At 65.5% G+C, this 26555-nt stretch overlaps 2 protein-coding genes across 17 annotated transcripts in view; both read left to right on the top strand.

The window, feature by feature from the left end:
- R3HDM2 (R3H domain containing 2) overlaps positions 1 to 12390 on the top strand; it is a 108038-nt gene extending 95648 nt beyond the window's left edge. For 11 of the 16 annotated variants that reach the window (XM_077838370.1, XM_077838371.1, XM_077838376.1 and 8 more), the window contains 8 exons: positions 999 to 1237; positions 1878 to 2032; positions 2801 to 2901; positions 7467 to 7636; positions 7847 to 7991; positions 8671 to 8771; positions 10116 to 10200; positions 11956 to 12390. In XM_077838370.1, the coding sequence (XP_077694496.1) occupies positions 999 to 1237; positions 1878 to 2032; positions 2801 to 2901; positions 7467 to 7636; positions 7847 to 7991; positions 8671 to 8771; positions 10116 to 10200; positions 11956 to 12302 (1343 nt within the window). In that variant the 3' untranslated portion in view covers positions 12303 to 12390. The remainder of the gene's footprint in view (positions 1 to 998; positions 1238 to 1877; positions 2033 to 2800; positions 2902 to 7466; positions 7637 to 7846; positions 7992 to 8670; positions 8772 to 10115; positions 10201 to 11955) is intronic. The other 5 variants (XM_077838375.1, XM_077838383.1, XM_077838378.1 and 2 more) reach the window with 2 other exon arrangements.
- Positions 12391 to 17124: 4734 nt separating this feature from the next.
- On the top strand, positions 17125 to 22586 carry STAC3 (SH3 and cysteine rich domain 3). Its single transcript, XM_077838676.1, has 10 exons — positions 17125 to 17134; positions 17771 to 17868; positions 18624 to 18673; positions 18807 to 18915; positions 19775 to 19841; positions 20085 to 20134; positions 20463 to 20548; positions 21389 to 21440; positions 21859 to 21996; positions 22488 to 22586. The coding sequence occupies exons 1-10, from the start codon at positions 17125 to 17127 to the stop codon at positions 22584 to 22586; spliced, it is 759 nt and encodes a 252-aa protein (XP_077694802.1).
- The last annotated feature ends 3969 nt before the right edge of the window (positions 22587 to 26555 follow it).

The raw sequence follows: 26555 nt of genomic DNA, 5'->3' as shown, positions 1-26555 counted from the left end.
CCCAGCTCGGATTGGCAGGGGGAGTGGGGTGGGGGCGGTTCCGGCAGTGTGGGATGCACTTTGCTGGGATTTCTTGGCAAGTCTCACCTATCCAGTTCCCTGTGATGTCCAAGGCCTCAGGCATCGGTGGTACCTGGGTCTCCCCTGTTCTAAGCCTGGGGCTCACAGCTTAGTTTCCTGGGGGCTGAAATGCATTAGTCTGACTAAATGCTTTGGCTTTGACAGGAGTCCAGGGTGAGCTATGCAGGAGGTCAGACGGGCGAGCTAATGGTCCCATCTGGCCTTTAAGGCTATGAAACCAGGAGGAGTTTCTACCCTCTGTCTCAGCCCAGAAGCCTTGTGTCCCCGTCTCCCTGCTCCCACCCCCGCTGACAGTTAACCTTTCCACCAGAGTGCAGGAAAGAACTTTAAACCCCGTTTGTTAATGCATAAGAAGAACACTTAAAACTGGCTGAATTTTTATAGCTGGGGCTTTTCCATCTAGCCTGCGGGACTCTCTGCCACAAGATATCATGGAGGGCAAGAGCTTTTCAAACCTTTCCTGCTTCCAGGCATAAACCAACTGGAAGAGATGGTGTGACCTAGTGGGAAGAGCACTGGACTTGGGAGTCAGGAGCCCTGGGTTCTATTCCCAGCTCCGTCACTGACCAGCTGGGTGTCTGTGGTCAAGTCGCAGCCCCTCCCTGTGCCTCAGTTTCCCCATCTGTCGAATAGGGAGAATCATACTGACTCCCTCTGTAGAGTGCACTGATGGAAGAGGCTAGAGAACAGCGAGAGATACTGACCGGGGCGGTGGGGGGGTTGGAACTTTCCCTGGGGTCGGGGTAGACCTGCTGTGGTGCCTGTCGTAGGGGTCCGTCCTGGTCGAGCGGCCTCCTCGCTGCAGAGCCTTCCCAGCTGCCGCTGGGGTGCGGAACGTGAACGAAGGGACCCGAGCTGCGTCACTGGAGTTGCGCGGTGCCCCAGAGACGCGCTTACGTCCCGCCCCTGTCCCGCAGCAGGTTTACAGCCAATGATGTCCAACCAGCAGCAGACGTACCAGGGCATGCTGGGAGTCCAGCCGTCCCAGACCCCCGGCCTCCTCAGCAATCAGAGGAGCAACATGGGGAGCCAGATGCAAAGCATGCTGGGAGTCCAGCCATCCCAGACCTCCGGCCTCCTCAGCAATCAAAGAGGCAACATGGGGAGCCAGATGCAAGGCCTGATGGTCCAGTACACGGCACTGCCCTCGTATCAGGTGGGCAGCGGGGCGGCGCTCCGAGGCCACGTGACATAACTCGGGGGCGACGCCAGCCCAGCTGAGATAAGGCTGCTGTATACCAGCTTCGGCCTGGGCTCCCGGGCGAGGGAACCCCCCTGCGTGTCGCTCCCGGCACTCCCAAAAGCCAGGCCGGTGTGTGAGCCCTGACGTCTGCGTGCTGCCCCCGCGCCAGTTTCCAGGGTAACCGGGTATTGATAGTCACAGCGGGCGCAGCTAGATTCGTCTAGCTCCTGACATAATCCAGAGCAGAGGGTGTGAACCGGAGGCCGGGCGCATAATGCCGGCTGCACAGACGGGGTCCCCCAGAAGCCTGCTCCTCCTGCCTTGCTTCTCACACCCATGGGTGTTCTCATTCCCCGGCAGTGGCGAGAACCCGTCACTCCCTCCCCGTGCTGGGCTGGGGGAGAGGCCGCGGTGCGAAAGGCCCTGACGCTGGGAGCTTGGGGGTGTGGGCAGAGCCAGTCCCAGCCCACAATGCCCTGGGCTCTCTGCCCTGGGCCTTCCAGCCTGGTGTGGACTCCCTCACATTCCTCCTTTGGTTCCGGTCACACCTCGGGTGGGAGCACCGCTTCCTCCAGTGCCGCTCTCCATGGCTCCCCTCCGCTTCTCGACGCAGGTCCCGGTGGCTAGCGAGTCGCAGGGGGTGGTCCAGCAGCCGTTCCAGCAGCCGGTGCTGGTGCCCGCCAGCCAGTCGGTGCAGGGAGGGCTGCAGTCCGGCGGGATGCCGGTCTATTACAGCGTCATCCCCACGGCCCAGCAGAACGGCACCAGGTAAGGTGAGCGGCATCTCCGGCCCACCTCCGCTCGGAGAGCGAGGGGCCACGGTGCCTGCGGGGGGCCGTGCGGCGGGTGGTTGCTGGCTGAGCTGGCCTTGGTCAAAGGGGAGAGGATCAGCAAGGCAGAGTCGCAGGGGCCAGGGGGGGCCTTTGCTGCTGGGCTGGCAATATTCTGGGCAGTGGGGGATAACCAGGGGGCACGTAGGGGGCTATGTTTGGAGCCTCTTCTGCTCCAGGGTCTTAGGCACAGCTGCTGAGGAGCAGAGGGTTTAGCTCCTTCCAAGGCAGGCCTGTCGCCCACATGCCCAGGCTGTGATGTCCTCGGGCATCAGGGCAGGAAGGGGCGGGGCAGGTGATGCGCTGGGGTCCCCCATCCGTTCCTTCCCAGTTGGGCCGTGCCGTTCCACGCCATTCCTACTTGCAGCAGCAGCCCTGAGCTCGCAGCTGGAGCCCCCTGCTCGCCCCGCTGGCCTTCCCTGCCCAACCAAAGAGTCGGGGCATCAGCATCGCCAGAGTTCCCTTTCTCCCAGCCGTAGTGTGGCACTCCTCCCCAGAACCGGCTGCACTGCAGCAGTCCTGTGAGCCAGGAGCCAGCACGGGGAGGGCTGCCCCAAGTCCCCGTGTGTCTGCAGAGCGGGGAGGTGACCCCAGCACAAACGGGTGTGGTCGCCCAGCCCCTGGGTTGGGGAGAAGCTGCCTCTCAAAGGCGGGGTCTGGGGAAATGCAGCTCTGACGCCTCACTGCAGCTCTCTCCTCCTGGCAGCCCCTCGGTCGGGTACCTGCAGCCTCCCGGCTCCGAGCAGTATCAGATGCCCCAGTCTCCCTCGCCCTGCAGCCCGCCACAGATGCAGCAGCCGTATTCGGGTAAGGAGAGACCGCCGGTTCCCAGGCTCACCCTGCCCCCTGCTGGGGCGCTGGGAAGTACCTTGGCGTCCTAGCCCAGGAGGGGCTGGCTCTCTGGGGGGGGTTGGTAACACACAGCTGAGCCACCCACTCCGACCCAGGCCGACAGAAGCGGTTGGTGGCTTCTGTGAACTGAGTCGGGTGGGTCTCAGCCCAGTTCCCTGCCCCCCACGGTCATCAGCAGACAAGCCAAGGCCGGGCTGGGGCCAGGCAGAGCCTGGTGTGGGGCAGCCAGCCCTGCTGCCCTGCCTCCTCTGGGAGAGATGCTGGGCGGCCAGGCTGCCCCGCCACCAGGGCTCTGTAGGGAAATTGGAGAGAGAGACGGAGGCGGCTCAGCGTTCGGACACTCTGGGACGGCCGGTGCGTTCGCCTAGCTAGCCAGGCCCCTGGGGGGAGAACTGGGGCAGGGCTGCTCTGCTCACACAGCCCAGCTCTGCACCTCCCCTGCAGTGGCTGTGAGTGGTGCCCAGGGGCCCGGCCCCTCTGCCCGTGGGCTAGCCAGGCATTTCAGCCAGGGCCAACGGGGCTCTTCCCAGCCTTGTGTTGGCTGGCCCTCACGTGCCATCTGCTGGGGGCACCGGGTATGGCAGCGGGCTCTGGGCGTTCTCAGACTCGACAGCCTTGAATTGGCTGGAATCAAGCTTTTAAAACTGTGGTGACAGGCAGGGGGCTAGGAGCTAGGACTCCTGGGTTCTATCCCCAGCTCTGGAGGGGAGTGGGATCTAGATGTTAGCATAGGGGGGCTGGGAGCCAGGACTCCTGGCATGCGCTGGGCCTGGGCACCCAGGGCAGAGTGGTGTGGGCATTTGGGGGCACTGGTGCTGCTGGGGATGTTGAACTGGGCCCCCCGCGCATATCTGGGGGGCAGCAGGCCATGCAGGAGAGGCAGGTGTTAGGGGAGGGGTCGGGCGGGTACACAGGAAGTACGAGGGAGCGCGTTTCTAGGCTCCCGGGGGAGAGGGCCAGGGTTTTCGCACCAACACCTCTCTGTAGTCGACCAGCATTAGCCAAACCCCTGGGGTTGCCTGGCATTGCGAGCAGGCGGCCAGGACGGATCAGCTAGGTCAGGAGTGACCCTGCAACAGCTGCGCGGCCCGTGATGTCACCCTTCCCCTCTCCAGCTGGCTGGGGGGCCGGGGGTCAGCAGCCAGGCCAAGGCCAGAGCAGAGCATCTGTACCAGCCCAGCTATGGCTGCTTTCTTGAGCTGCCCCCCGCCCCTTCCCCCGTCGGCCGGAGCAGGGTTTAGCGCTGGTAAATTTCCCTCATCCTCCTGCCAGCACCGAGGGGGCGAACACGGCCCCGCCTGGCACTGCCCCGGTCCCGTCCCGGCGCAGTGCAACCCCAGTGTGGTCAGCCGGCTGGGCTGGGCCGCAGAGAGCACGGAGCCCGGTTCCAGGTGGCACTAGCAGGCGCTGCTCCCACTAGGCTCCGCTGCCTCCCCTGAGGAGCAAGGCTGGGGCTGGGGGGAGAAAGGAGGTGCGGGGGAGCGGAGTTGTTGGTGGCCAGGCCGGGGCACTGCTTTGCTCTCAGCTCCCTGTTTCTTCCCCTGGGGGAGCCTGGCATGGTCTGGATCAGACCGCCCGAGAAGGACAGGAAAGGAATGCTCCCTGGGGTCCCTGTGCCCTGGAGCCACCCGCTCTGCCATCCTCGCCGCAGCCCCATGGGGTCACCCAAGTGCAGGCTGGGGCCCCGGGAGCTCCTGGCTTCCACTGCAGGTGGACACAGCGGAAGTGATGGGGGTGCAGTGCCAGGCATGGGGAGACAAGGAATAGGAGGTGCCATGCCAGACACAGTGCCAGGCATGGAGATGCAGTGCCAGGCACAGGGAAGGATTGAGGGGTAGTGCCAGGCGTGGAGATGCAGTGCCAGGCACAGGGAAGGATTGGGGTGCTGTGCCAGGCATGGAGGTGCAGTGCCAGGCACAGGAAAGGATTGGAGTGCAGTGCCAGGAATGAAGACGCAGTGCCAGGCACAGGGAAGGATTGGAGTGCAGTGCCAGGCATGAAGACGCAGTGCCAGGCACAGGGAAGGTTTGGGATGCAGTGCCGGGCATGGAGATGCAGTGCCTGGCACAGGCAAGGATTGGGGTGCAGTGCCAGGCATGGAGGTGCAGTGCCTGGCACAGGGAAGGATTGGGGTGCAGTTCCAGGCATGGACGTGCAGTGCCAGGCACCGGGAAGGATTGGGGTGCAGTGCCGGGCATGGAGATGCAGTGCCAGGCACCGGGAAGGATTGGGGTGCAGTGCCGGGCATGGAGGTGCAGTGCCAGGCACAGGGAAGGATTGGAGTGCAGTTCCATGCATGGAGGTGCAGTGCCAGGCACAGGGAAGGATTGGAGTGCAGTGCCAGGCACGGAGATGCAGTGCCAGGCACAGGGAAGGATTGGAGTGCAGTGCCGGGCATGGAGATGCAGTGCCAGGCATGGAGATGCAGTGTCTGGTGCAGGGAAGGATTGGGGTGCAGTGCCAGGCATGGAAATGCAGTGCCTGGTGCAGGGAAGGATTGGGGTACAGTGCGAGGCATGGTGATGCAGTGCCAGGCACAGGGAAGGATTGGGGTGCAGTGCCAGCATGGAGGTGCAGTGCCTGGCACAGGGAAGGATTGGGGTGTGGATTGGGGTGTAGTGCCAGGCATGGAGGTGTAGTGCCTGGCACAGGGAAGGATTCGGGTGCAGTGCCGGGCATGGAGGTGCAGTTACAGGCACAGGAAAGGATTGGAGTGCAGTGCCAGGCATGAAGATGCACTGCCTGGAACAGGGAAGGATTCGGGTGCAGTGCCAGGCATAGAGATACAGTGCCTGGCACAGGGAAGGATTGGGGTGCAGTGCCAGGCATGGAAATGCAGTTCCAGGCACAGGGAAGGATTGGGCTTCAGTGCCAGGCACGGAGGTGCAGTGCCAGGCACAGGGAAGGATTGGGGTGCAGTGCCAGGCACAGAGAAGGATTGGGGTGCAGTGCCAGGCATGGAGATGCAGCGCGAGGCACAGGGAAGGATTGGAGTGCAGTGACGGGCATGGAGATGCAGTGCCAGGCACAGGGAAGGATTGGGGTGTAGTGCCAGGCATGGAGGTGCAGTGCCAGGCACAGGGAAGGATTGGGGTGCAGTGCCGGGCATGGAGGTGCAGTTACAGGCACAGGAAAGGATTGGAGTGCAGTGCCAGGCATGAAGATGCACTGCCTGGAACAGGGAAGGATTGGGATGCAGTGCCAGGCATAGAGATACAGTGCCTGGCACAGGGAAGGATTGGGGTGCAGTGCCAGGCATGGAGATGCAGTTCCAGGCACAGGGAAGGATTGGGGTGCAGTTCCAGGCACAGGGAAGGATTGGGGTGCAGTGCCTGGCACAGGGAAGGATTGGGGTGTAGTGCCAGGCATGGAGGTGCAGTGCGAGGCACAGGGAAGGATTGGGGTGCAGTGCCGGGCATGGAGGTGCAGTTACAGGCACAGGAAAGGATTGGAGTGCAGTGCCAGTCATGAAGATGCACTGCCTGGAACAGGGAAGGATTGGGATGCAGTGCCAGGCATAGAGATACAGTGCCTGGCACAGGGAAGGATTGGGGTGTAGTGCCAGGCATGGAGATGCAGTTCCAGGCACAGGGAAGGATTGGGCTTCAGTGCCAGGCACGGAGGTGCAGTGCCAGGCACAGGGAAGGATTGGGGTGCAGTGCCAGGCACAGAGAAGGATTGGGGTGCAGTGCCAGGCATGGAGATGCAGCGCGAGGCACAGGGAAGGATTGGAGTGCAGTGACGGGCATGGAGATGCAGTGCCAGGCACAGGGAAGGATTGGAGTGCAGTGTCGGGCATGGAGATGCAGTGCCTGGCACAGGGAAGGATTGGAGTGCAGTGTCGGGCATGGAGATGCAGTGCATGGCATAGGGAAGGATTGGAGTGCAGTGCCGGGCATGGAGATGCAGTGCCTGGCACAGGGAAGGATTGGGGTGCAGTGCTGGGCATGGAGATGCTGTGCCAGACACAGGGAAGGATTGGGGTGCAGTGCCGGGCATGGAGATGCAGTGCTAGGCACAGGGAAGGATTGGGGTGCAGTGCCGGGCATGGAGATGCAATGCCAGGCACAGGGAAGGATTGGAGTGCAGTGCCAGGCACAGGGAAGGATTGGTGTGCCGTGCCAGGCACAGGAAAGGATAGGGGTGCAGTGTCTGGCATGGAGATGCCGTGCCAGGCACAGGAAAGGATTGGGGTTCAGTGCCAGGCATGGAGATGCAGTGCCAGGCACAGGGAAGGATTGGGGTGCAGTGCCGGGTATGGAGATGCAGTGCCAGGCACAGGGAAGGATTGGAGTGCAGTACCAGGCACAGGGAAGGGTTGGGGTGCAGTGCCAGGCACGGTCCCCCCAGAAAGCCCCTGCACCACCGAGTGGAGGTTTCTGTAGCCAGGGGAGCCGCTCCCAGCCCCAGCTCCCCAGGCTCTGATGTGAGCACCCCTCGCCTGGCTGGGGGCAGGGGGTGCCCGTCCCGGCGTTGTGACCCTGGGAGCTCCCGTCCCAGCCGCCGTCTCCTCTTGGCAGGGGTGTCTCCGCCGGGGCCCGGCGTGGTCGTGATGCAGCTGAACGTGCCCAGCGGCCCCCAGCCCCCGCAGAACCCTCCCGTGGTGCAGTGGAGCCACTGTAAATACTATGGCCTGGACCAGCGGGGGCAGAAGCCGGGGGACCTGTACCACCCAGACACCAGCGCCCAGGTACAGGGCGGGGGGGCCACTGCAGCCTGGGCGGGACCCCGGCCTGAGCCTGATGCGGGCAGAGAAGGGCCCCAGGCACTAGCCCAAGGCCAGGGGGGCTGGGGGTCGGATTCAGCCCCTTGCAGAGAGCCAGCTCAGCACGTCCCCGTGGGGTGGGGGTAGGGGGCGCAGGGCCTGATCCGTGCCTCTAACCCTTTCCCCCGTCTCCAGGCCAGCACCCAGCTAACCAGCCCCATCACGTCCCCCACTCAGTCCCCGACGCCCTCTCCCGTGACCAACCTCAGCAGCGTCTGCACAGGGCTCGGCCCGCTCCCGGTCCTCACTCAGTTCCCCCGGCCCGTGGGCCCAGCACAAGGTGAGAAGGGCGCCAAGGGTGAGATGGGGTGCGGGGAGCCTTGGAACCAGAAGAGCCTCTACGGTGAAACTGGCCAAGCTCAGAGCTCCGAGGAGCCCGGGCCCAAGGCACGGGGTGGTCTTGACGGGGTGCATTGTGGGAGTTTGCATCCGGACAATGGGCCCTTGGCCTGGTCCCCTGGGGAGGCGCCGGTGGCCAGAGAGTGAACCCTGACCTGCCGAGGCAGCCCTCGAACCTGCAAAGCAGTCGCTGGGTAGAGCCTGGCGCTCCAGGGAGCTGAGGCCTCTCAGCCAGCTGTTGCAGGGGGCGGAGCCTGGTGCCCCGCGGGGCGGGGCCTGCTGGCCAGGTGTTACAGGACCCACCAGATGGGTTATTTCCATAGCGTGGGTTGCCTTGAAAACCCGAACTCAAGGCCTGCGAACGTCCCATATAACCACTCACCCTGCTACTGTCACGTCCTCCCTGCCTTTCCGGCCCGTGCCAGTGAGACTGGTGCCCAGAGAGGAGGCCTCACCCCCTTGCTGCCCCCCCCCCCGCTCCCGGGAATGGCTGTGGCCGAGTTGACGCGCACGTCCCTGGCAGGAGCAGGGAGCGTGGAGGGAAGGACCATCTCCTGTGGGGTTCTGCAGCGCTGCACCCCCCGCCCCAGCACCCCCAAATCTCTGCTTCTGCTTTCCAGGCGACGGGCGCTACTCTCTACTGGGCCAGCCACTGCAGTACAATCTCTCCATCTGCCCTGCTCCTCTGCTGCCCAGCCAGTCCACCTACAGCACACACCAGGTAGGGAGAGAGCGGCCGCCAGCCCGGAGGCAGGCTGGGGTCCCCCATCACAGCCAGTCCTCCTCCTGGCCCCCGACTTCGGATGGAAACATTGGCATAGCTGGGGCTGGAGGAGTGGGGGGCTCGTGACTGGTCTTCCCTGTTCGGATTCGAGGGCTCTTTGGGGGATGCAGAGATTGGAGGGCTCCCAAAGAGGAAGCTGCTCCCTCAACATGGGTCTGTCTGCGGCACTAGCCCACCCTAGGTGCAGGGACTCACTGGCCTGACGTCTCTGATGCTGTAGCCCTGCTCCTGTCCCCCGTCCCCCAGAATTGGACAGGGGAAGCCAGACCTGAGTCCCAAGGTGGGAAAACAGGAGACTTTTGTCCTTAATGGTGGGTTTTCGACCAAAAACTCTGTTTTTGACAAACTCAAAACATAGAGAAAAAGTCCTGCACACCACACACAATTAACCTGTGGAACTCATTGCCAGGGGACGTTGTAAAGGCCAAGAGTATAACTGGGTTCAAAGTTCATGGCGGACAGGTCCATCAATGGCTGTTAGCCGAGATGGTCAGGGATGAACCCCCAGGCTCTGTGTGTCCCAAGCCTCTGACGGCCAGAAGGTTGGACTAGAGGGCAGGGGATGGATCACTCGGTAATTGCCCTCTTGTGTTCAGTCTCTCGGAAGCATCTGGCATTTGGATTTGGAAAAGGAACAAGCTTTGAAACTGCGGAATTTCTCACCTGCCTTCTGTATAAAAGCCCAACAAACAATGCCCCCCCTTCAAACTCCAGCCAGTCACCTTTGTCCCCCAGAAAGAAGCAAAATGTGGGGGGTGAGCCCCAGTTTCCCCTCCCTCAGGCCAGGCAAAAATTACAATAGTGAGTCAGTCCCAAAGAGTGCCCCCCCCCACCCCGGAGCGTGGCCCTTTGCAGACCTAGGCCCTGGTTGGTGCAGAGGGACGCTCGGGCTCCGCCAGGACATGCCCTGCGCTGCAGGATCGGGGCCCTAGCCCAGTGCCCGCAGCCCGTCTCTGAGCAGGCTGACAGCAGGCCGGCTGAGTTCCCATGTAAATAGTCGCTGGGCTGAAACGTCACTCTGCCCCAGCCTCGCCCAAGCCGGACGTCCGCACCGAGCGTCCTGCAGCATCTCCCCCGAGATGGAGACGGGCGCAGGGAGCAAGCTGCTTCCTTGCTCCCTGGCCTGGGAGTGCAGGCTGGAAACGGCCCTTGCCTGTCCCCGCTCGGCTGCACCAGGGGCTGGGCTAACCTTTGTGCTCTGGGCACGCTGGCCAAGGGGCTCCCAGCCGGCTCTCCGGGACGGGGCGGCTTCTCCGGGTGACTCTGTTTTCGCTCTTCCAGGGCCAGACAGGGATGAAACACGGAAACCGAGGCAAGAGACAGGCCCTCAAGTCAGCGTCCACCGACCTCGGCACAAGCGACGTAGGCGAGTGACCTCGGGGGCTGCTCACGCCCACCCGTGCCTGGCCTCGGCTGGCAAACGCCCCAGCCAGCCCAGCCTCCCGGGTGCCTCCCTCGCCAGTCACCTGCCGAGGGGGCAGTTTGAGCCCTTGTCACTGGGTAGCAGGGACCGATCCTGGACGGGACCTGCTGGGGACTAGAGAGGAGAGACCCATGGTCCTCGGAAGTGCTGCCCGCAAGCCCCCTTAGAGAGTGTGCGCGGTGGCAGCAGAGAGGCCCCCGGGCCTCCCCCTCTGCCCCTCTCTGCCCCCGCCACACATGGTACAAAGCGCAGTGCCCTGTGCTCCCCCGGCTGAGCTGCGTCCAGCGGCTGGAGGAGTGTGTGCCAGGAGACGCACACACTGCGCTGTGGGGTGTGATCTAATGGTGGGGGGGGCTGAGAGCCAGGACTCCTGGGTTCTACCCCCACTTTTGGGGGGCAGTGGGGTCTATTGGTTAAAGTGGGGGGCGGGGCTGGGAGCCAGGTTCTGTGCCCAGCTCGGGGAGGGGAGTCTAGTGGGTAGAGCAGAGCTTGGTGTCCAGACTTGTGGGCTGTTCCTGTCGCTGACTCCCTCTCTCTGCCTGTTTCCCCACCGAGATAGTAGCGGGGTGGCGTCTGCGAAGTGCTTTGAGATCCCCAGCCGAAGCTGCTCAGCTGGGGTTCTCTCCAAACGCCGGGCTCGGCAGCCGGCAGAGGGCTCTCTGCCGCCCGCCCGGGGAGCACGCTCAGCGCTTGCTAATTGGGGACAGGCTGCAAGGCAATGTCCTGCCACGGGTCTCGGGGGAGGCTTAAAATCCCTCCCCCTTCTCCGCCCCGGATAAACAGCTGCAGCAGGGAGACCCCCTCACTCGGGCAGTGGAGCAGGCAGGGGCCGGGGGATCTGTTACACGCTGGTTTAATATTAGCACAGAATTCGGTCTGCCAGGGCCCTGGAACTGCCGCTCACCCCCGCCTGGCTCCCGGAGCCCGAGCCGCGGCCGCGACGCGCTCTGTGCCCTGACAGCTGCAGAGTACGGGCAGCTCGGCCTGCGGGCACGGCCTGGGCACGGCCTGGCTCTGCCCCCTGTGTGGGGCTGGCACAGGCGGGTGTGGTTCCGTTCTGGGCCAGGTCAGAAATTAACCACGGCCCCTTGGCATCAGCTTCCTCTGCCCTCCGCCGGGAGCTGGGTTTGCCCTGAGTTCGGAGGCACCGGTGTCTGGGACTGGCCAAGCTGCCCAGAGAGGCTCCCCAAGGTGCCCCCCAAGGAGCCCTGAGCGCTCGGCCCCCCCTCAGCCCTCCCCACCCATGTCCCCGGACCCGAGTCTGGCTCCAGGGTGGGCTGATAGAGGGGAGGCAAACTCTCCTGCCAGGGCGCGTCCTGTGCCCGGGACAGGCTCTGCAGGGCTGCATGGGACGTGCATTGGCCCACCCACCGCAGGGAGAAGGGGGTGCCCTGTGGCATGAACTGCAGGGACTTCCCAGCTCCCGCCTCTGGGATTCAAGCAGGGACCGCTCCCCTCCCAGAGCAAAACCCAGGCATCCTGGCTCCCAGCCCCCCCACGCTAACCTCTAAGCCCTACTCCCTCCCAGAGCCGGGTATAGAACCCAGGAGTCCTGGCTGCCCTCTCCCCCTGCTCTAACCTGTAGACCCCATTCCCCTCCCAAAGCCAGGGAGAGAACCCAGGAGTCCTGGCTCCCAACCCCCTCCCTCCCTGCTGTCGCTGATTCCCAGCCGCTGACCTGGCCTTGTCTCCCCGCAGTGCTGGGCCGGGTGCTGGAGGTGACGGACCTGCCCGAGGGCATCACGCGCACCGAGGCCGACAAGCTCTTCACCCAGCTCGCCATGGCCGGGGCCAAAATCCAGTGGCTGAAGGAGACTCAGGGGCGGCGCGGGGCCGGGGGCGGCGCAGGCGACCACCACGGGCCGGCGGAGAACGGCCGGCACCCGGACCTCGCTGCCTTGTACACCGTGGTGGCCGTGTTCCCCAGCCCGCTGGCCGCCCAGAACGCCTCGCTGCACCTCAACAACTCGCTCAGCCGCTTCCGGCTGCGCGGGGCCAAGAAGAACTACGACCTGCGGGTGCTGGAGCGGGCCAGCTCCCAGTAGGCCCCCGCCGGCCCGGCCCCACCGCCCCCCCGCCGGCCGCGCGCCCGGCCTCTATTTATATGGACACAATGAAGAGATGAGAAATTGATGATGATTGGGGTATTTTTTTTTTTTTTTTTTTGGAGTGGAAGAACATTTCCCCCCCCCTCGCCCCCCGGTAACGTGCCCCCCACAGCCCCCCCCCGGACACGTGTCTCCTTTCGCCCCGCGTTGTGCCGTGGCGGGCACCGCGTTCAGTCGCACACGCAGGTGTTGGCTGGGTCTGGTCGCTGTACAGTCTATTTAATCCGGGGGGGCGGGGGCGGCGGGGGTTTGGTTTTGTTTTTAAATATATAAAAAAAAAAAAAAAAAATCGTCCATCACTTTAAAGCTGCTTCCGGTTTCTGTGCCCAGCGCGAGGGGTTAACGCGAGACGTGCCCCGCTCATCTCTGGGACTGCCCCCTCTTCCCCCCCCCCCACTGTACCCCTCCTGGGGTGGCACCAGTGGGGGAGGGGTGCTCACGGGGGGTGGGTGTCGCCCCCACTCATCAGCAGGGCTAAGGAGCAGGCATAGACACCTAGTAGGGTAGGGCCGAGCCCCCCCAGTCCCCCTCCATTGGGATGGCAGTGTGGGGCAGTCCGGTGGCCCTGGAGAGGATCGAAGGGAGGGATGGCTCCCCGCTGAGCCCCATAGCCAGGGGCAGGCAGGGCCACATCCGTGCCCAAACTGGAGCCTCCAGGAACTGGCACCAACGGACCAGAGCCCCTGCCTGCGGCATCGGCCCTGCGGCGCTGAGCTGGGCCCCTGGGGGTGGAGCTGATCCCGGGCCCTGCACCCCCACGGCACAGAGAGAGCCGGCCAAGCTTCGTGGCCTGTGGGCTACTGCTACCGGCCCTGGCTCGCTGCTCCACCAGGCCAGGCTACGCTCGCCGTGGGAGAGGAGCGAGGCCCGGCACAGACCTCACGGCAGGCCCAGCGTCGGCCTGCAGCGCTCCAGCCTCCCGGGGGCCAGGCCAGCCCCTGCCGTGACGGGCAGAACGCACCAGAGAGGTAAGAGCCGACTGGAGGGGGCAGGTGGGGGATTCTCAGACCAGCCTGCAGCAAATCGCTCAGCCCCTGGGCTGTACCGCGGGGGCAGCAGCCCTGGGGCTGAGCAGGAGGGGGGTGTCCCTGGGAGGGGCCGTGCCCACCTGCGCCCCCCAGGGACGATAGAGTCTCAGGCTGGAGACCAGCGCTGCCCGCCGCAGAGCAGCCAGGGCCCCAGCCCTCCCCCTCTGTGGGGACTCTGGTGTTCGGGGTCAGCCTGGCAGAAGGGATTTCGGATCCACATGCACCAGAGCCTGACAGATTCTGGGGCAAACAGCCAACTCCTGGACGTAGCCCCCAGGCCTGAGCTCCCCACCCCGGGCGGCCTGGGTTGGGCTGAGTTCAGCAGCAGCTGGCCTCCCTGTCCCATCGCCCAGCTGCTGGGGGGCAAGGGGCGCCCCGGCTGCACATCTCCCAGGCCAGTGCGGGGGTAGGACCCAGTAACCCTGGAGCAGCCCTGCCAGGGGTTTGTCCAACTTGCCCCCCCAAAACTCCCAATACTGGGGATGCCAAAATGTCCCTGGGAGTCTGGCCCGGAGCCTCCCTGCCCGCGGCGTTTAGCCAATTGCTCCTTGTCCCCCGGGCAGGAGGAGGAGTCGGGCGAAGGCCTGGACATGGGGCCTGGAGCCTGCTACAGAGCGGCTGCCCCAGTCCCCGAGGACAGAGGGTGTTCCCACATGCAGGGGGACACGGACACAGCCCCCCATATGGTTTAAGCTTCCGCAGGAAGGGACAGGGTGGGAGCCCTCCAGGGATGGGACCTGTGATGGCAGCTCAAGGCGGAGAAGCTGGTGGGGGGCAGGAAAAGGGGGTGCAAGCGGCCCCCTGAGAACTGCCCCGCCAGGGCCTCCCCAGCGGGCATCAGAGCGGCTCGGGGCATGCCCCGTGTGCGCTGCGTTATGGGTATTGTCTGCAGCCCAGGGCCATGGGGAACAGAACACAAGCTGGAGCAGCCCCGAGGCTGCTCTGACTTGGGCCGGGCAGGGCCCCCCAACTAGAAGGACACAGAAGTGGCTTTACCCTGTCCCAGCCCGGTGACCGAACCTCAGGCCCTGCATGGGGGGGTTCAGGCAGGTCTGGGGGGCTCGCCCCACCGTCTGCCGGAGCCCGATGCCTGCAGGGAGAGAGAGCCTGCCAATATCTTGCTCCTCGGCCGCTGGGTCTCCCTGTTCCCAGGCAGAATCCTCAGAGCGCGGCTCCTTGGCCGGTGGCCATGGCTCGGTGCATCCCAGGGGCAGAACGCCCTTTCCTGTCCCCGTGGGGACATGGGAACCGAACACCTGCAGCCCGGGTGCCCATCCCACCTGTGGCTGGGCTGGCTACCCTGTGCCCGCGTCCACCGGCGCCCGGACCCTCCAGGCAACCAGCCAGTGGCTCCCGCCGGCCAGGCCCGCTCGTGTGCAGGCTCCAATTTCTCGGCGTCAGCTTCCCGCATGGGGCTCAGCTGTTCGCTCCCCTCTCGCCCTGTCACTCCGTCCCCGGCCGGCAGCCGAGCGCCCCTGTGCAGCCAGGCCTGGGGGTCGGCGCTGGCTACTCTGGGGCAGCCGGGGCCCGTCGGCACTGCTCCTGGGGAGGATTTACCCAGCTGGGAGGGAGCCCGAAGCTCAGAGGTGAGTCTCCCCCCGCCCCCCACCCCCCCACCCCCGGCCTGCTGTCTTTCTCCTTTCCCCGGCTGTGCACCCATCTCAGACGCCCCCTTCCCTTCCAGACTGGGGCAGGGGGTCGGCAGCCTGGGCCCCCAAAGCGCCCCCGGCCTCCGCTCTCAAGCGTTACACACACCACGACAGACGTCCCTGCTGTAACATGCACCCGTGACACACACCCCCCCCCGCGGCAGATACACGTCCCTGCTGTGACACACGCCCGTGACAGACACACGCACGTCCCTGCTGTAACATGCACCCGTGACACACACCCCCCCCGCGGCAGATACACGTCCCTGCTGTGACACACGCCCGTGACAGACACACGCACGTCCCTGCTGTAACATGCACCCGTGACACACACCCCCCCCCCCGCGGCAGATACACGTCCCTGCTGTTACACACGCCCGTGACAGACACACGCACGTCCCTGCTGTAACATGCACCCCTGTGAGACACACTCACACACGACACACACACCCTGCAAGCTGGGGGAGCAAGGGCTCGTATGATGCCGGGAACTTAAAATAGCGCCCGGGCCGGACGTGTGGGGAGCTGCGGGCGTGGCACTGCTGGGCACAGCAGAAAGGGGGCGATCGGTAGGCCCAGCAGTCGTGGGGCTGGGGCTGTCTCCTCTGGGGGGCGCGGTAAGGCCTTGGCAGAGAAGCAGGGCCCTTGCCGTGACGCCGACTGGTGCTGTGTAAACCCCCGGGCAGGTCGTTCGTCTGGCACCGTGGGCAGGAGCGTGGGCCTCCTCTGTGCCCATGGATGCCCCGTGCTGGGCCCTGGCGGGCGCTGCTGTGGGGCAGAGATGGGCACCGAGCTGGCTCATCCCGCGGCGCCCTCAATTGGTTGCGGGTTAGCGGGTGTTGCCAGGGGAGCCCCCGGGGCCCCGTGACGCCTCTGCTCCCCCTTGCAGCATGACTGAGAGGGAGGCCCTGGCGCCGCCAGCCTCGCCCGCGCCCGGGGGGAAGCCGGCGAGCAGGGTAAGTGCTGCCAGGGGATTGGCCTCGGGATGGGGGGGCTGGGAGGTTCCCCCCGCCAGCGCTCCCTGGCCCTCTTGGGGGGGCTCCTTTCCGGCCCCACTGGCTGCCAGTCGGGGGGACGCAGGTCCCTGTGTCCCAGCGGCTGGAACCCCCCCACAAGTCCCGGGGATGTCATGAGTTGGGGTGTCGGTGGGGACGTGGCCTGCTGCCCGCGTGCCCCCCACCTCCCCGTGCCCAGGTCTCTGCGGCCGGCACGCCCAGCCCGTTACCCCTGTGCAATGGGCACCCTGCGCACACTCCTGCAGGGGGGGGTTGGGGGTCCTCTGCCAACGCTGCCCCCCCCGGTGCAGCAGGCCCCAGAGAGTGGGGGGCCTAGCGAGGGGGGCTGAGCGAGCTGGGGGTGCAGGGGGCAGTCGTGGGCAGCAGAGGAGGTGGCTCTGGCACCCACAGCAGCCTGGGGTGTGCAAAGGAGACGAGGGGGGGCGTCGCCAGCCCCCCCCCCCCCCGGCTGCCCCCAGCCGTTCCCTCTGGAGCCAGGGCACCGTCTGGGCTCCTGCTGCATCCATCCGGGGCAGCAGCCTGGCCACCAACCCGCCATCAGGGCGGCCTCGCCTGGCCCGTGGGGCATGAGCCCGGATCCGGGGTCCGTGCTGGGATGGGGGAACCCCAGGCCAGGTGCCCTGCTAAGGGCAGGGGGGTGTGTGGACCGAGCGAGGGGCTGGGGGGCAGGACTCCTGGGTTCTATCCTGGCTGTGCCACTGACTCCCCGTGGGACCCTGGGGCAAGCCCCCGTTTCCCTCCCATGCCTCAGTTTCCCCCAGGGGGGGCGTCAGTGTCTCCGAGGTGCCCAGTGTCTCTCCCCCACCCCCCGGCCCCCCAGCTCCAGGCACTGAAGCAGCTGTTCCTGCGGAGGCCCAAGGAGGAGCCACCGGCAGAACCGCAGCCCAATGGGGAGCTGGTCAGCCCCACGGGGGGGCCCCTCTACTACTTCTACGAGGAGGAAGAGGAGGAGGAGGAGGAGGAGCCTGAGCCGCCCCCCGAGCCCCAGAAGCCCGTCAACGACAAGCCCCACAAGTTCAAGGATCAGTACTTCAAAAAGCCCAAGTTCTGTGATGTCTGCGCCCGTATGATTGTCCGTGAGTGGGGGGCGGGGGGGGCTGGTTAGCCCTGGGGGGAGGGGTTGGGGCGAGGGGGCATGGCTGGGGAGGGTGGCGGTCCGGTGGGGGGGGGATAGGACATGGCTGGGGGGATGGGGGTGGGGGACGTGGCTAGGGCAGGGGGCACTAGGTGCAGGAGGGGGGCATGGCTGGGGAGGGGGGCACAGGCAAGGAGGAGGGAGGGGGTATTTAGGCCAGAGAGGTAGGGAGCATGGATGAGGAGTGGGCGGGGGGCACTGGCCCAAGGGGACAGGGTGGGTGGGTGGGTGGGGGGGGACACACCTTACTGGGGGGTCAGCGACCCACACAGAGGCAGCCCACTGGGACTCCGCCCCTCCTCCCCGTGGCACTTTGGCCAGTCCTGGGGGACAGTAACGTGGCCCCTACTGCCCGGCTCGGTGGGGCACATGGGGGTTGAAGGGGCCCGATGGCCGCCCCCTCCCCAAGGAGACATCCATTCCCAGGGCTCTGTGAAGCCAGTCACGGGGGGCGGGACACACTGCCCCTGTGCCAGCCCTGATCCCTGCTGGGGAGGTCCCTGTCCAGCCTCCCGCCCCCTCTCCCGTTCCATGGCTGGGACGTTTAATCGACCCGTCTTTGTCCCCCCCGCCCCAGTGAACAACAAGTTTGGCCTGAGATGCAAGAACTGCAAAACCAGCATCCACCAGCACTGCCAGTCCTACGTGGAGATGCAGCGCTGCTTCGGGAAGATCGTGAGTCCGGCCCAGCCCCCCTTGCACCAGTGGGGAAACTGAGGCACAGGGAGGGGAAATGACTCACTGAGGTCCCACAGGTTTAGAGGGTAGAGCTGGGGTAGAACCCAGGAGTCCTGGCTCCCAGCCCTGTCCCGCTCTAACCACCAGACCCCACTTCCTTCCAGAGCTGAGGTAGAACCCAGGAGTCCTGGCTCCCAGCCCTGTCCCGCTCTAACCACCAGACCCCACTTCCTTCCAGAGCTGAGGTAGAACCCAGGAGTCCTGGCTTCCAGCCCTGTCCTGCTTTAACCACAAGACCCCACTTCCTTTCAGAGCTGAGGTAGAACCCAGGAGTCCTGGCTCCCAGCCCTGTCCCGCTCTAACCACCAGACCCCACTTCCTTCCAGAGCTGAGGTAGAACCCAGGAGTCCTGGCTCCCAGCCCTGTCCCGCTCTAACCACCAGACCCCACTTCCTTCCAGAGCTGAGGTAGAACCCAGGAGTCCTGGCTTCCAGCCCTGTCCTGCTTTAACCACAAGACCCCACTTCCTTCCAGAGCTGGGGTAGAACCCAGGAGTCCTGGCTCCCCTGCTGTAACCCATTGCCCCACCGCTCCAACAGCCAGGGATAGAACCCAGGAGTCCTGGCTCCCAGCCCCTGCTCTAACCACTAGACACGCCCCGCCCCCGAGCTGGGCTAGAACCCAGGCGTCCTGGCTATGCAGGCATCTGTCCTGCCCCGGTAACTCCCCCGTTCTCTCTCTCTCGCTCCCAGCCCCCCGGGTTCCGCCGGGCGTACAGCTCCCCCCTCTACAGCAACCAGCAATATGCCTGCGTCAGGGAGCTGCTCTGTAAGTACCAGCCCCTCCCCTGTGGGGGGCTACAGACCCCCCCTCCTGCCCCATAAGTGGAACAACCTTCCCCCCCCCCCCCCCGGAACTCACCGCACCCTTGTGGTGTCTGACTCAGCGGCAGCCAATCGCAGCGACCCCGTGTTCGAGACCCTCCGGACGGGCGTCATCATGGCCAACAAGGAGCGAAAGAAAGGGCAGGACGATAAGAAGAATGTGAGCTGGAGGGACAGGGGGGCCACGCTGGCTGGGGAAGGGGGTCCCCAGGGTGGGCGCTGATGGGGGGAGGAAGTGCCCCAAAGCCGAGGCCTGTGGGGGGCAGGGGTGGAACGTCTGGCGCAGGCTGGGGGCGATGCCAGGCTGCCCTGGCATGGGGCGCTCTGGCGAGGGACCAGAATCTCCCTGCCGCGTCTTGGGGACCCGTCCACGGGCCGGGAGGTGAGGATCTGCGCCCCAAATGTTATGGCAGCCACTGGCATCCCGGCAGCCACACACAGCGCGTGGTTCCCGGGCTCCCACTAAGCCCCAGCGCCCCATTCCCTGCCCCCCACAATCCACCAGGACCTGCCCAACCTCAGCACCCCATTCCCTGCCCCCTGCAATCCACCAGGACCCTGCCCAGCCGCAGTGTCCCATTCCCTGTTAACCACAACCCAATAGGGCCCAGCCCGACCCCAGCGCCCCGTACCTGCCCCCCATTATCCGCCAGGGCCTTGCCCAGCCCCAGTGCCCCATTCCCTGCCCCCACCATCCCCTGGGCCCTGCCCAGCCCCTCGTTCTCTGCCCCCCACAGTCTGCCAGGGCCCTGCCCAGCCCCAGCGCCCCGTTCCCTGCTACCCACAATCCAATGGGGTCCAGCCCCCCCGTTCTCTGCCCCCCACCATCCCCAGTGTCCTGCCCCAATCCCTGTTCCCTGCCCCCCACAGTCTCCTGGGACCTAGCCCAGCCCCAACGCCCCATTCCCTGCCCCCCCCCATCCCCAGGGTCCTGCCCTCCCCCTGTTCCCTGCCACCCACATTCCTGCGGCGCCTGGCCGGCGCCCCCTCTCTAACTTGCTTCCCCGTCTCTCTTCCAGCCCTTGGCCACCATGATGGACGAGGATTCGGAGCCTGGGAAGCACGAACTGGGCAAACTCGAGGCAGGTGCGAGCTGTGGGGGTCTGGCGGGGGCCTGCCCAGCTCGGTGTCCCATGATGCCAGGCAGGGCGTCCGGCCCAATTGTTTTCCTGCCACCCCCGCACCTGCCCTAGGGTCTCAGCAGCAGGGTGGAGTTTGTGGGGTGTTGCCCACAGCCTGGGCCCTGGGTGCTTGGGGGGGGGGACCCATCTGTTAACTTGGTAAATGAAACTGAACCCCCCTTTCTCCTCTTCCTTCCTGTGCTTCCAGGCAACCCAGAAGGGGACAAGAAGGCAGAGAAAAGCACCCCCGACGACAAGGTACCCCCTCCTGGACCCCCCTTGCACCTCACTGCCCCTGCCCCCTACTCCTGGGGTCACAGCCCCCTGACAAGGTACCCCCTTTCTGTACCCCACTGCGACCCCTCCCCCTGGGGTCACAGCGCCCCTACTGACAAGTCCTCTCCCATCCTCCCCCATGGGCGGGGCCCGGCTGCAGCCAAGCTCTGGGGTGGGAAGAGGCCGTGGGGCGCAGCCAGGGCAGGGCGGTTCCTGCTGAGAGCGCTCAGGGCCTGGCAGCCAGATGGTGCCCAGTCCCTGCCCCACCTGCCGCTGCTCTGACCCCGTTCTCCCGGCCCCGCAGAACAAGAAGCCCCAGCCCGGCTTCCTGCAGACTCATTACTTCGTGGCGCTTTATCGCTTCAAAGCCCTGGAGAAGGACGACCTGGATTTCCAGTGAGTTTGGGGGGCTGTGTGTGACGAGCGCCCCGGGCCTGGCATGTGGCATTAGCCCCCGAGGGATGAAATTGTCCTTGGAGGCGCATCGGTCGCAGGGTCTGTCTCCGCCGGTTGGCATCCACATTAGGCAGCTCGGCTGCCCCCCGGGCGCAGAACTTGCGAGCCCGGCTTCCAAACACCGCTGGGTTCAGACAGACGAAGAAATGCCAGGGGTGGGGGTCGTTCTGTGCCGTCAGCTCCTGAGCCGTTCGCACACGCTCGGGTCCCGTCCTCACGCCTGCCTGGGCCACGGGGAGAAACAGCCTCCCTTTTCCAGACGAGATCTCCCCTCGTCACAGGGCTCCGGGAGCTGGAGCTTTCAAAAGCTGCCATGGCCGCACTGCTTACAGCCAGGAGAACCACAGCTGAGATCAGGGCTCCCTGGTGCCAGACACTGGAGAGAGACCCTGCCCCCACTGAGATCAGGGCCCCAGGGTGCCGGGCGCTGCACAGACAGACCCTGCCCTGAGCTCTCAATCCAGACAGACAGGGGAAGGGGGGATTCCCCCAGGTTCATAGTCGGGGGGTTCACTCCAGGTCACACAGGGAGTCGCGCCGAGCGGGGGATTGATCCTCGATCTCCGGGGGCCCAGCGCGGGCCCCATGAGCCCACGGAGGAGCGAATGCAGCGGCCAGCGGTTGAGGCATCTGTGGGGCTGGGGAGAGGCTGCCCCACCCAGCTGGCTGCCCCAGGGCCGTGGCGTTCTCGCTGGGGCTGGTGTCCGAGATCCCAGGGCCCCGCGGTGTCAAGGATGGGCCCTGCCCCGCAGTGCTTAGCCCGAGTCCCTTCCCTTGCAGCCCGGGGGAGAAGATCACGGTGGTGGATGACTCCAACGAGGAGTGGTGGCGGGTAAGGAGGGGTCTTCCCAGTCAGCTGGGGAGGGCTCCGGGGTCTCGGCAGCAGCGGGGCGCACGGTGGGGGCAGCGCCTGGGGGGATAGAGCTTAAAGCCGGTGGATCTTCAGCACTCACGAGGGTGAGGGGCTGCCTCGAGCTTCTCCCCAATCCCAGCCCGCTGCCCCCTGCTAGCCCAGCCCTGGGTTCACCCCCCAGCCCTGCTGGGGCCCCTCACTCCTGATCCCCAGCCCCTGCTAGCCCAGCCCGGGGCTCCCCCCATGCAAACAGCTTTGCCAATGTCCGCACCCCACAATCCCAACCCGCCGCTTGCACTGTTCCAGGCCCGGCATGTTGGGGGAGGGGTGGTGTCCTTGCAGGCTGGGCTGCTCCCAGTGACCCCCCCGCCCCCCTCCCCGGTGTGACTCCTTGCAGGGGAAGATCAGTGAGAAAATTGGCTACTTCCCCCCGAACTTCATCGTCCGGGTGCGAGCGGGCGAGCGGGTTCACAAGGTCACCAGGTCCTTCGTGGGTAACAAGGAGATCGGGCAGATCACGCTGAAGAAGGATCAGGTGAGCACAGAGCCAGCTCCCCGGGGGGGCCTCACCCCTCCCCGACACGCCCCCCCAACCCCCAGCCCGGTCCTTCTGCTGCACAGCCAAGAAACACGCCATCCACCTCTGGCACCAGCAGCTCAGGGCATGGGTGCCCGGCCCCGAATCCCTGACGCCTCCGTGTTCTCCCCTCCCAGGGCAGGGGAGCCCAGCCCTGCACCCTCACACTGCATGAGGCCCAATCCTGCACCCCGATCCATCCCTCCCCCCTTCCATTCCCCAGTGGTCCTCACTGCCTCTCTGCCCCTGTTCCCCTCCACCTGCATGGATGCCCAGCCCTACGTCTCTGCCCCCGCGCTCCCTCTGTCTCTCCTGCTCTGCATCCATGTGCCCTACTGCATCTCCGACCCCAGCCCCACCACTGCCCTATGGGCAGCCTGCTCTGTATCTGGTTCCCAGTGGCGTCTAACCTGCCGCCCCTCCGGGGCACCCTCCTTCCTTCCCCCCAGATCGTGGTGCAGAAGGGGGAGGAAGTGAACGGGTACGTCAAGGTCTACACCGGCCGCAAGATGGGGCTCTTCCCCGTCGACTTCCTGGAGGAGATCTGAGCCCGGGCCGGCGCCGGCAGCGGTCTTTAGCCAAGGGGCGAGCGGGCTGGGCCTGGAGCCGCGCCTCATGCCCGAACACGGCCCCCGGGGGGCATTTCCTTAGAGATCGCTCCTGGGGGCAGCTGCAGATGGAGCCCCCCTCCCGGGATAAATGCCCCGCGTCGCTGCAGGGAGCGGATCCTCAGCGGGGATATCGGTGCTGGGGTGCCAGCTAGGCCATGATCCGTCAGCCGCCTTGGCCCGGGACGCGTGGCGGGCTGGGGCAAGCAGCAGATCCCTTGTTTGCTCTCTCCGGAGGATGGAAGCGGGGTGGTGGGGCCAAGGGGGGCAGAGAGGAGCTCCCCCAGGACATTTCTCTCCTGGCACGCTCACCGACGGGCAGAGGCGGGTGTGTGTGTGTTTGCACTTAGGGCTGGGGTACCTTGAGGTGTCTCCCTTCCCCGGGGGGTGTGTGTGTGTGGTGGTGGGGGGGGGTTACCCCGGCTGTTGCTGGGGGTTTGCAATCTTGCTACATGTTGTCAATATATCCATGTTTCCCCTCCCAGTTTGTTCTCTCTGGGGACCCGGGGCGTGGGGGTGTCGGGGCTGCGCTCTGGGGATGGGGCTGCGCGGCTGGGGCTTGGTTGGAGATGCAGGGGTGGGGGCGATGCAGGTGAGGTGGCCTGGTGGCTCGGAGGTTTGCATGGGGCACTGCCTGGGGGCAGGGGTTGGTTTGAGCCACGGGGGGTTCAGAAGGGCGTGCACGTGCGTGGGGGGAAAGGGGTTTGCTGGCTTATGCCCCCTCCCTCTCTGTGCCCTGGCATCCTCTGGCACCAAGGCCTGGGGGGGCGATGAGCTGTGCAGCCAGCAGGGGGCACTCCCGGCACAGCAATTGGCCTTTCTCTGCAGCTCTCTCCTTTCGGGCTCTCGGCTGGGCTCCCCCATTTGAACAGGGCAGGGTTTTGCATCAGTAAAACTCCCACAGCCTGGCTACTTGGTGTCCCGTTGTGGCCCAGGGAGAGGGAGGACTGGGCAGCGGGCCAGGGTGGCGGCTGGCTTGGATCTAGCCCTGGGCGTGAACTTGCTTCCCGTCCCTGGCTGCTCAGGGTGACCTGAGTTTGCTGGGTCTCAGCTGGGGCCGGTGCATGGGGTGAGCCAGCCCGGGGAGACCTAGGGTCCTCAATCCACCGTGAAACTGTCTCCTGTCGTATTAACCCTTGTCGTCAAATTCCCGAGTGAGCATTTCTTGCTGCCAGCGATCCGGGGGCCCCAGCAGCGTGGCTCACGCTCGTATCCCCGCCCCCGTGTGTCCATCAGAAGGGGCCGTCGCGGGGTTTCCTGCAAGACGTTTTGGGGCCTTCGCGGGGTTTCCTGCACGACGTTTTAGCACCGCTCCCCCTGCCCAGGGAGATTTCCTGCCGTCCCTCGAGGCTGCTTTCCCGGCCCGCAGCCCCGGCGTCGGCTGCCTGCAGGACGGGCAGCTCCCACCACAGCAGCGGGAAGTGGCCGCCCCGTGCAGCTCAGAGCCGAGCCCCATCTGGGCCTTGTCTCCACTGGGGAATCATGAGCACGTGTTGGTGACCCACATTAGCCAATGAGTGGGAAGCTGGGGCTTTTTCGGGGAGATCCAGGTGCCGAAGCTGGGATTGCAACTCCTGGGTAGCCGAGAGAGGCAGGTTGGGGCAGTGGTGAGAGTGGGAGAATGGGGCAAAGCCAGCTGGGACTTCTGGCTCTGCCACAACCATTCTGTGCAACCCTGGGCAAGTCACTTACTCTCTGCTGTATTCATCCTCACAGCCCCTGTGGGACACGAGACTATGACGGGCTCTGGCTTGATGCTTTATTGGGGCTGGGAGGGAGGGGGGCCACCCCAGCACCCCAGAGCCAGCAGTTCAAATCCCAGCTCGAGCAGCCATCTCCATGCAGGTCCTGCCAAGCTGGGGTCCTGCTTCCCTCGTTGCGCTTGGTGCTGTGTGCCGGTTGGGTGCCCGCTCTGCCCCAGAGACAGCCGCATTGACGGGGGAGTGACTCGGGAAATGGAAATGACCTGCCCGGTGAACCAGGCAGGAGCTGGGGGTACCCAGCAAGGGCAAAGAGCAGAGATCCTTCCCTCTGGCACCGGATCTATTTACAGCAGAAAGAGTCCCTGAGGGGCTGAGCCAGGGACCGGGCATCTTGTCCAGAATCCACAGCCACCCCGCCGGGGGGCCTGAAAGCCCAGAGCTGGGCTGCGTGCGGTCCAGCCCAGAACTGGAGCCCAGCCCGGACGGCGCCATGTATGGGTGCCAGGGGACAGGTGCGGCCGCCCCAGGCCTCTCCTGCCCTAGAGTTTGTTTGGTCATTGGAAAATTCAGGGCTTGGCTGGGGGGGGGCATGCGGGGGCGAGGAAACAGGTGCTTCCCTGCAGGGCGTCTGATCCGGTGCCGAGGTCAGGGCCAGCGCGGGGACAAGGAGCAGAGCCCAGCCCCCTGCACTGGGGGCAGGGGGGTATCTTCAGAGCCAGCTCCTGGGGCTCGTTGATGCTCTTCCCCCCTACCCCGGGAGGCCGTGGGGCAATGCAGGGGGCTGAGGGACATGTCCCCTCTAAGGATCCGGCCCGCTGGCCCTGAGTTGACAGGGGGTTGCCCCTGGAGCCTGGTGTTCACAAACTGGGGGGTCGATCTCCCTTGTGGCCACTAGGTGGCACCTGGGCCCTGCCCGTTGCTCTTCCCCATCTGTAACTTGGCAAGTCCAGGTTCGGGGCTGGGTATGGGGCGAAGGAGGGGAGACGTTGTGTGGGAAGGGCAGCATGGGGGAAGGGGGTTCATGGCTCCCAGGGGTGGAGCCTGCAGAAAGGGATCCCTGCCCCCCCACCCTCCGAGATGAGGGGTGTCCAACCAATCCCTGGGGAGATGGGCCCCCTTGTCACTTCCTGTCCCAAACTGCGCTGGGGCTGGGTTAAGAGCAGCTGCTCGGCCAATCCCATGCCTCCGGCCGCACCACCTGGCCAATGGAGAAACTGCCTCAGCTGCCTTCCCGACCACCGGCCCCGGGGACCAACCCACCCCCCGCAGTCGGCGGGCTCCCTGGGATGGGACCCTGCGAACGTGGGGAGGCTGCAGGCTCCCCGGGGGGCCCCTGCTGACAGCTGCTGTCTGCTGGGGTGCGCTCAGTCCCTGGGGCCCGTCCAGCCCTCACCCGAGTACTGCCCCATGGGATGGTCATGCTGTCGGGGGCTGGGCTGAGACCCCCCCCAAACTCATGTCACGTGGGCCCCCAGGCAGCACTCAGTGGCGGTGACTTTCCTCCCCTTTTGATCTGTGCCCTGAAGGGAAAAGCCCCCGTGTCCCATTCCCTGTCCCCCTGAGCCAACCAGTCCTCAGCCCTGGGGCCAGATGGGAGCCGGTGCCCTCTAGATGGGACAGGCCCCTCTCCCCCTGAGCCAACCAATCCCCTGCCCTGGGGCCAGGCCTAGATCAGAACCCGAGCCCCCTAGAAGGGAAAGCCCCATAGCCCATCCCTGCCCCCTTGAGCCAGCCAGTGGGGGGACCTCGTGGTGGGGACCAGCAGGTTGGATCGGAACCGGCGCCTCTAGAAGCCAAATTCTCCCCGAGCCAGCCAGCCCGCCCCGGCTCTAGTTTTCAGGCTGGGGCTGGATTTTTCCCCCCTCCTCCCCAAAGCGTTATGGGGCCGCGCCTCTGTCACGTCTTTAATCTCACTGCCATTGGGAAGCTAATTCAATTAGCCGGCTTTGTTCTGCCGCCTTGTAATCCCGGTGCTGGCAAATCGCAGCCCTCGCGGCATCACCGAGCAGGCCCCACGGGTGACGCAGGGTTGTTTCCTCGCCTGGCACAAGCCCACGTGGGGACACCCTCCACGGCCTCTCTCCTCCCAGGGGGGCAGCCCCATGGGCCGCCGTGGCTGGTGCAGGGAGGTCACCCGTTAAGCCCTGGCTTTGCCAGCTAGCCTGGGACAATCCGGCACTCGCTGCCTCTGGGAAATGGCACCAGC

The sequence above is a fragment of the Eretmochelys imbricata genome, chromosome 20, assembly GCF_965152235.1.
Source record: "Eretmochelys imbricata isolate rEreImb1 chromosome 20, rEreImb1.hap1, whole genome shotgun sequence".
NCBI lineage: Eukaryota > Metazoa > Chordata > Testudines > Cheloniidae > Eretmochelys > Eretmochelys imbricata.
The sequence above is the reverse complement of the archived record's forward strand: the minus strand, read 5'-3'. Positions and strand labels throughout refer to the sequence as shown.

Coding starts and splice junctions, on each gene's coding strand:
- STAC3 (XM_077838676.1), top strand. Junction 18,674..18,806: donor CCCCTCTACAGCAACCAGCA/ATATGCCTGCGT, acceptor CACCCTTGTGGT/GTCTGACTCAGCGGCAGCCA. Junction 18,916..19,774: donor GGCAGGACGATAAGAAGAAT/GTGAGCTGGAGG, acceptor TCTCTCTTCCAG/CCCTTGGCCACCATGATGGA.